This window comes from Monodon monoceros, unplaced genomic scaffold (assembly GCF_005190385.1).
Source record: "Monodon monoceros isolate NGI ecotype Baffin Bay Population unplaced genomic scaffold, NGI_Narwhal_1 Super_Scaffold_9, whole genome shotgun sequence".
NCBI classification, from domain to species: domain Eukaryota; kingdom Metazoa; phylum Chordata; class Mammalia; order Artiodactyla; family Monodontidae; genus Monodon; species Monodon monoceros.
The window spans coordinates 46,206,527-46,214,619 of record NW_021703786.1 but is presented as its reverse complement, the minus strand read 5'-3'; the positions used below and the strand labels follow the sequence as shown (position 1 = coordinate 46,214,619).

The following is an 8,093-nucleotide window of genomic DNA, read 5'->3' as shown; positions in this document are numbered from 1 at the left end:
TAAGGGAGAGACCTCTAGGTCCTGAAGAGGCGTCAGGGGGGCGGGCCCAATCCCTTTCTCCAAATTTGCATATGCATGAAGTCGCCCAGGCCAGCAGCGAGGAGGCGGGGCCTCTTGGGGGGGCGGAAAGGGGGCGGGCACCCCCGGAGCCGCGGAGTATATAGACTGAGCGCCGCGGCTGCCGGCCCCGCACTGCTGAAGAGCGGAGCCTCCGCCCGGGGGACCCCTATCCCTGCCTGTCCCCCACAACTGCGCGTCCCCACCCCACCCCACCCCCGCGGCCGAGCCACCGCAGGTGTGGCGGTCTCCGCTCGGCAGAAGAGCCTTGAACGGTCACCCGACCCTCCTCCACAGCCTCTTTGCATCTCGGATTTCGGGGCGGTCCCCTCCCCCACCTCTCCCTGCCCCTTTGCACCCCGATTTTTTATGCGCTTCTCTCGGGTTTTGCAGCCGTCTATTTTTGCATCCCTTTTCGTTTTGCTTCTGGGAGGTTTGGGGAGTGAAGCTGCGTTCGCACCCCTTCCTCTTTTTATCCTCCCCTGCTCGGACAACCCCCCCTTTTCATTGCAGTGGGGGGGGGGCCTAGGTTCTGTGCATCCTACGCCGCGCCGCCAGCACCCCGCAACGTGTGGCCCTGCGCCCCGGAATTTGCAGCAGCTGCATATCTGAGGGAGGGGTCTCCCTCGCCCCCGCTGCCTTTGCTTCCCGCGCGTTCTGGTGCGTGAGTGTGCTTCACGCGCCGCACCCCGGCTTCTCCGTAGCCCCCGCCCCGCGCGGGACTCGCCCCCCGCCGTCAAGATGGTCATTCAGAAAGAGAAGAAGAGCTGCGGGCAGGTGGTTGAGGAGTGGAAGGAGTTCGTGTGGAACCCGAGGACGCACCAGTTCATGGGCCGCACCGGAACCAGCTGGGGTATGCGGGGCCGGCCGCGCGAGGGGTTGGGGGTCCGCCGGGCGACGCCCCGAGCACACGAGGTCCCGCCGGCGCAGCCCCAGCTCCCTTCCCGGGTCCCCGGCGTCCGGCCCCCCTGCCGGGCTCTGGACTGGGAGGGCGCCGAATCGCCGGTCTAATCTCCCTGGCTGGCCGCTGCGGAGGCGGAGAAAGTAGGTCACTGCCGCCTTCCCGTCCCCCGCGGAGCCCCCTCGCTCGGGGGGGTCGCGGGCTCTGAGCGCGTGTCCGCGCCGCGGCGCTCGCGCTCGCTGTCGGAGTCCGGTCAGCTCCGCACAGTCGCCCCCCCTTCCCCAGAAGAGAGACCCTTCCCTCCCTCTGACTCTCACTAGCTAGCCAGCCCCGTCTATTTTTAGCTCGAGCCCACCCCTTGGACCCTGGGAACGTTCATGAGCGGGCGGGCCTTGGAGAGGTGGGGAGTGTGTTGGAGGGGGTTCTTCACAGCGGAAGTTGTCTGTGTCCTACTACCGGGTGTTTTGGAGCCTTCTGTGGCTGCTTGGCGGGTGGGGGGCTGTTGCGCCGGGGTGACACTGGGAGGTTTTCGGGGCTGGGTGTTCGGCTCAGATGTCGCAGGCGGAGGGAGTGGTCACTAGTGGTGAGACATGTACATCATCCGGCCCAGTGTGTCTCTGGGCTTGCGTGGCTTGGCTCCTTACCCACCCATACCTTGGCGCCACTGGGGAGGCGTGGAGGGAGTTGCATCTGGTTGAGGGTCCCGTGCTGGGCATAGGTGCCAGTGAGGGGTGGAATTCTTCCGAAAGGGATTTTCAAGCTGGGAAGTCGAAGCACAGGAGACATTGTGTGACACAGCTTACAATTCATCCACACTAATTGAACGCGGACCCCATTAGCTCAGCCACTTGGGGCACTTGAGGTGGGTCCGATGCAGTCCTTGCCGCAGGAAACTTGAAGTCCACTCCCTGGGACTAGAGGCATCCACGAGTGCTTGGGAGAATCTGAGAAGGCTTCTTGAGTGAAGTGTCTTCTGAGATGGAAGTACTGGGGGTCTGGGGTGGTGGAAACAGCAGGTACTCACACCAGGCTGAGGAGTGACGGAGTGACGTGTCACATCCACCAAGGACCAGCTGTATGCCTGAAAGGCTATTGGAGGTCTACGTTTACTCCTGCCTCTGCCCGGGGTGCTGTGTGTGAATTGGGGGGTAGGTGACTGTTGAAGGTTCTGGACAGCTGAGACTTTGTAGCTTGGCAGGAGCCTCATTCAAGGTTTGGCTTTTGTGGGGCTCTGAGAGAGAGATTTTGCTATTTGAGTGTGGACGTCCACGCCCTGAGGGATGGGATAAGAGTTTGGCTGTGAATTGGGGCCAATGCCAGCTTGAAAGTCATCGTGCTAGACAGCTTCAAGCATGAGTACCGATACAGTAGTATCAGATATTGTGCCTTTTCAGGGCCACGAAGGTTGAGGAGTTGAGAACGTAATTTGTGGCAAAATGACTGCGGCCTATACTATGAGTTGTGCCAGCAACAAGAGTTTAGATCTCTTGTGGCCTCCACAAGGTCGGGCTTCACTGTGCTGTGGGATCAGGAAGGGCTGGGAGTCATGGCTGGAAGCCAGACACAACTGCCGCTTTTCAGCTTGTCTCCTTTTGCTTCCAGGGGAAGGCTTCCCAAGGCTCTGCGATCCATTCCTGTGCAGAACCTCTGAGTGGGAGAGGGGTGTGTGGGGATAGGTCAGGTCATCGAGGGAGACCTGGAACCTGCTGACCCTGTTTCCTCCTCCTTAGCCTTTATCCTCCTCTTCTACCTCGTCTTCTATGGCTTCCTCACCGCCATGTTCACCCTCACCATGTGGGTGATGCTGCAGACGGTCTCTGATCATACTCCCAAGTACCAGGACCGACTGGCCACACCGGGTGAGTGATGAGGCTCCCCCACCAGCCACTGTAACTGCTCTTGTGCCCCCAGGTATCCAAAAGGAACTCACAGGCTGAGAACTGTCAGCTCTTCTCAGAGGTTCGGTTCTGATGATCCAGTCACCATGTGCGGGGAGTTCTTTTTTTTGTTTTTTTAATTACTTATTTATTTTATTTTTGGCTGCGTTGAGTCTTCATTGCCTACGCAGGCTTTCTCTAGTTGAGGCGAGCAGGGGCTACTCTTCATTGTGGTGTGCGGGCTTCTCACTGCGGTGGCTTCTCTTGTTGCGGAGCACGGGCTCTAGGCTTGTGGGCTTCAGTAGTTGTGGCACACGGGCCCAGTAGTTGTGGCTCGCAGGCTCTAGAGCACAGGCTCGGTAGTTGTGGCGCACGGGCTTAGTTGCTCTGCGACACGTGGGATCTTCCCTGACCAGGGCTCGAACCCATGTCCCCTGCATTGGCAGGCGGATTCTTAACCACTGCGCCACCAGGGAAGCCCTGGGGAATTCTTGAAGTCTGCCTTCCCATTTCCCACAGCTGAGAGCTCTGTGATCTGGGGAGGTGGCAGATGTTCACAGGAGATCTCCCTCCCGGGAAGACGATCTCGGATCTTCACCTGTCCCTCACCCTGGTGTTCCCTATGTCCATCTTTTTCCCTCTGTGTGTGGTCCCTCATCTTATATATACCCCTCACTCTCGCCTTTGTTGACTAGGCTTGATGATTCGCCCTAAGACTGAGAACCTAGATGTCATTGTCAATGTCAGTGACACTGAAAGCTGGGACCAGCATGTTCAGAAGCTCAACAAATTCCTGGAGCGTGAGTATGGGGCTGGTGATGTGGCTGTGCAGGACCTCGGGGCAGGGGACTGGAGACCCTGGGAGCAGAACATGAGGCCTGTGACTCTCCCCCCCCCACCCCACCCCCACCCCCCGTAGCTTACAATGACTCCATCCAAGCCCAAAAGAATGATGTCTGCCTCCCTGGGCGCTATTACGAACAACCAGATAACGGAGTTCTCAACTACCCGAAACGTGCCTGCCAGTTCAACCGGACCCAGCTGGGCGACTGCTCTGGCATTGGGGACCCCACCCACTATGGTTACAGCACAGGACAGCCCTGTGTCTTCATCAAGATGAACCGGGTACTCATGACCTTAGTTCCCAGGGGGAGCGGAGGAGGGAGCTGGGGCTACCATCTGCTGGCAGCTGCTTTATTTTGCTGGGGCTCTTGCGCTTCGGGAGATTTGTAGATATTTGAATGGCTGAGAGAACAAGAGAGATGGGGCCATTGGAGGCTGAGATGGTGGTTGGAAGGCTGGATACTTGTGTCTTTGACAACTTCTTTCTTTAACCCTCACGACTCTCTCTCCTCGCTCCAGGTCATCAACTTCTATGCAGGAGCAAACCAGAGCATGAATGTTACCTGTGTGGGGAAGGTGAGTTTGTTGGGCCTTGTGCACCTGTTTGTCCTTCATGGTTTCCATGTCATTCACTCATCTCTCCCTATCTTCTTTGCTCCCAGAAGCTCCATCACTCTAGGGACAAGGGGGTAAGAGTGGGCTCCAGTATGGCTCAAACTCCAAGGGGCTGCCACCCCTCTTGCTTCTCTCTAGGATGCAGAAGTCTGCTCTTTTGTGTGGATAGACACCCCCTTCCTGACTCCACCCAAAGCCCTGCTTCTGGCTTCCCTCCCTAATCCTTCCATGTTCTCCTCTATTCCCTGACCATGTCTTTTGCTCTCCATCCCATGTCTCTCCTATCCCTCAATTCTTTTTAGGTATCTGGTAGCTGCTGATCTGTAAGCACCACCTGCCACCACTAAGTTGTCCTTGGAACCCTGCTCCCCCCACCTCTGTCCTCTCTAGGAACTTCCTGCCCCTCTTTGTTCATCCCCCTCGTTTCCTACTGAGCCCTTACTCATTTATCTGTTCTCTCTTGGCTCCGCTCCAGAAACCGATTTCTGAGGATGGGGTAAGAATTTGGGGTGGGAGGGCAGTAGGAGGCTTCAGGCTCATTAGCGCCCTGGAGGCCTTCCCAGTTTGATGGAAGAGATGGGACACCCGCTCCTGCGCACGCGCGAACACACCAGCCTCCGCGCTCAAGGGATACGGATATGAGACAATAATTTGGGGGTCAAGGAGGAACAAAGGGAAGTCTGGATAGCGTCTGGGTTCCCTCACATGCTCTCCCCCACCCTCCTGCGCCCCCCCACAGCGAGATGAAGATGCTGAGAATCTCGGCAACTTTGTCATGTTCCCTGCTAACGGCAGCATCGACCTCATGTACTTCCCCTACTACGGCAAGAAGTTCCACGTAAGTCCCGTGGGAGGCTGGGTGCTGGTTCCTGCAGGGGAGCGGGGCCCTGGGGAGGAGGCCGAGTTGCTGCGGGCCTGGAGCCTCGCTCTCCTCCTCTGGCCCAGGTGAACTACACGCAGCCCCTGGTGGCCGTGAAGTTCCTGAATGTGACCCCCAACGTGGAGGTGAACGTGGAGTGCCGCATCAACGCCGCCAACATCGCCACTGACGACGAGCGCGACAAGTTTGCTGGGCGCGTGGCCTTCAAACTCCGCATCAACAAAACCTGAGGCCCCTTCCTCCCGCCCCCACCTCTTTCCTACGGATGCTTCTGGAATATCCCTGACCCTGCCTGATCCCTCCCTCACCCACCCCAAAGGTATTTTTTATAACAGAGCTCTGGCTTGTCTGAGTCCCTTTTCCTTTACTTCTGAACCCGGCCTGATGTCTGTCATGATTCCCTGGCTACCCACATTTTCCACCATCTTCTTCCCACCCTAGCTCAGTCAGAGACAGGGAGATGGGACCCCAAGACGGTCACAGAGGAGTTGGGAGCCTTTCTAGGCCTGGAGTAGCTTTGAGTGGGGTGTCCTCACAGCTACCCACCTGTCCCGCCCTCTTATCCCCTGAGAGCTATAGAAAATGCCCACCCACCCACCTACGCACATATCTCATTTCACCCCTTACTTCCACACACTGAGGTGGCGCTCAATTCTGTTTTTTAAATTGAAGGAGAATTGACTTACAACACTACGTTAGTTCCAGGTGCACAGCATAGGGATTTAATATTTCTGTACGTTAGAGTGGTCACCAGTGTGGCCCTCTTTCCCTCATTCCAGCTCAGCTGCTGTCACTTTCCTCTGTCTCCCACACCTTCTGCCTATCTACAACAGTCGCTGTCTCAGTGGCTTTTGACTTGTCTGGCTCCTCTGGCCAGTCTTCTCCATCCCCATTCCCTCCACTGAAAGGGGGGCCGTTTGTAACTGAGGACAAGGTGGCTCTGTGGCCTTTTCCCTCTTTCCTGGCACATCTGGCTTCTCACCCCACGTTGACTACGTGAGCTGGGAATGAGGGTCTGAAGGGGAAGTCCATGTTGGTTCTTGAAAATTCTCTTCTGGTCCCTCCTGTCACCCAACTAGGCACTCAGAGGGGCGGGGTTGACCTAGGCTGAATGTCCACTTTGTTTTTGCCGATGGCTCCCTTCCCCCTGTTCGCGTTCCCAGAATATCCTGCAAGTTCCACTTCCCAGGCGCCCCGGGGGAGGGGCAGCCATTTTGGCTAGGTCCCCAGTGGCCACCTTGGAAACGTCAGCTGGCTATGGGACTATTCCACCTCCTTCCCCTGGGCCCAGATATGCCCCCACCATTCTCTCTCTGGCTTCTCTTAGCAAGTTATCAACTAATCACTAACTCCTTCCTTTTTCTCTGCATGCCAGCCTGAAAATTGCAAATACCTCCTCCATCTAAGGCTCTGAATTTCTTGTCTCCGTCTCCTTCAGACCCCTTTGCCTTCTTAAACAACCCCATAGTGCCCATAGAATGTTAAATGAGGGACTGCCTGTGATCTTGAGTTATAGAGGCATTTTAACTCTTTCTTTTCCCACGTCCTTCACTTCCTCCCCTCTGACTTCCTTTTTTTTTGATGCTGCAGCTTCCACATCCCACCCACAAATGGACTCTCCCCTGTTTTTCTCTCGCTGGATCTGAGTCTCTTCCCTTTGGGTCCCCATGTCTTCCTGCACTCCCCTCACCCCACTGGTCTCTCTCTGCAGTTATTTAATGCCTGTGTCAGATCTACTGTAAAAAGAGGATAAAGTACAATAAAATGAGAGCAATTATATATATAAATATATATCATACAGGGAGCCCTGTGTGCAGGTTGTTCCTTTCTGAGCATTTGGAAGAGCCCTGGGAAGGGGGTGGGGGTGGATTTGGGTGACCCGGGAGTTACCCAGCCCTTGGGGGCCCCCTCCCCAGCTTTGATCTCTTCCATCCAGTGTCCAAGCATCTACCTCCTAGATTGCTCCATCACGTATACTATCTTGAGATCACTCAATACAAGACAGGCAAGAAGCCTACGTCCTTTCCTACAGCAATACTTATAAAGTGCCTACTCTGTGCATTCTAGGCACCAGGAAGACACACTTATGAAAGAGGCAGAGTTCCTGCCCCCAAGGAGCTCCCCAGTTTAACGGGAAAGGGGAGGAGCACACGAGAAACTCTCAAACCAGGTAGACCTAAATGTATTTCCAGGAAGGGGAGAAAGCTGGTGAGGACAAAATTCAGAGTGGTCACCCACTCCCTGTGGGGGCTTCGAAGGGCTTAAAGGATGTGGTGGTTTTAGGGGGAGAGACTAGCATCAGCAAATGCCCAGAGACAGGAGAGGAAAATTGATCAGAAGAAACAGATCTCAAAACAATATGAACCGTAGGAGCCCAGTTTTGTGCGTAAAAAAAGTACACACACAAGCGTAGAGAAAAAGGATGGCTGAGTCTATACCACAGTGTTGATTGTGGTATTTGTGGATGGCTTTATAGCTAATTTTTATTTTCTTGGGGCTTATTTGTTTTTGTTTGCAATGAGTTCCTCAATATTTGCCTTGAAAAATAACTTTATTATGCATACACATATATCCACAGTTTTATCATGAATGCATAGTACACACACACACACACACACACACACACACACACACACACACACAGGGATTGCTGGGTTTTGGTCATTGTTACACCAAAATTAGATCATATTATACACAATTTTGTGCATCTCACTGTGTTCACTCAATTTCACCTGGCCTGGTAGAGCTCTAATTTTTTTTTTTAAATGGCTGCATAATATTTTTTTCTATTGGGTCGTTCTTCCCTTGTTAATTTGTTAGAGCTCCTTGACAGTTGTAGATATAAACTGTTTTATGCATTGTAGAATTTGCCCCAATCGATTTTTTCCTTCTTGAGTTTGTGGTTTCTTTTACTGTTAAA

The 8,093-nt window shown here is 54.7% G+C and overlaps 1 protein-coding gene across 2 annotated transcripts; it reads left to right on the top strand.

Annotated features, from left to right (window-relative positions):
* The first annotated feature begins 237 nt into the window (after positions 1 to 237).
* On the top strand, positions 238 to 6,970 carry ATP1B2 (ATPase Na+/K+ transporting subunit beta 2). Of its 2 annotated transcripts, none has more exons than XM_029210667.1 (7): positions 238 to 910; positions 2,689 to 2,817; positions 3,531 to 3,635; positions 3,824 to 3,960; positions 4,198 to 4,254; positions 5,033 to 5,131; positions 5,239 to 6,970. In XM_029210667.1, exons 1-7 carry the CDS (start codon positions 799 to 801, stop codon positions 5,401 to 5,403), a joined length of 804 nt encoding a protein of 267 aa, XP_029066500.1. In that variant the 5' UTR covers positions 238 to 798; the 3' UTR covers positions 5,404 to 6,970. The 2 variants fall into 2 exon arrangements, with proteins under 2 accessions (XP_029066500.1, XP_029066499.1); XM_029210666.1 differs by having other exon boundaries at positions 3,755 to 3,960; positions 5,239 to 5,525.
* Positions 6,971 to 8,093: the final 1,123 nt, after the last annotated feature.

What these genes read in the sequence shown, in the direction of transcription:
- ATP1B2 (XM_029210666.1), top strand. Translation starts at nt 799, where the DNA reads ATGGTCATTCAGAAAGAGAAGAAGAGCTGCGGGCAGGTGGTTGAGGAG. An exon ending in GGACCGACTGGCCACACCGG is followed by an intron (nt 2,818 to 3,530) that starts GTGAGTGATGAG and finishes TTTGTTGACTAG; the next exon opens with GCTTGATGATTCGCCCTAAG. An exon ending in ACTACGGCAAGAAGTTCCAC is followed by an intron (nt 5,132 to 5,238) that starts GTAAGTCCCGTG and finishes CCTCTGGCCCAG; the next exon opens with GTGAACTACACGCAGCCCCT.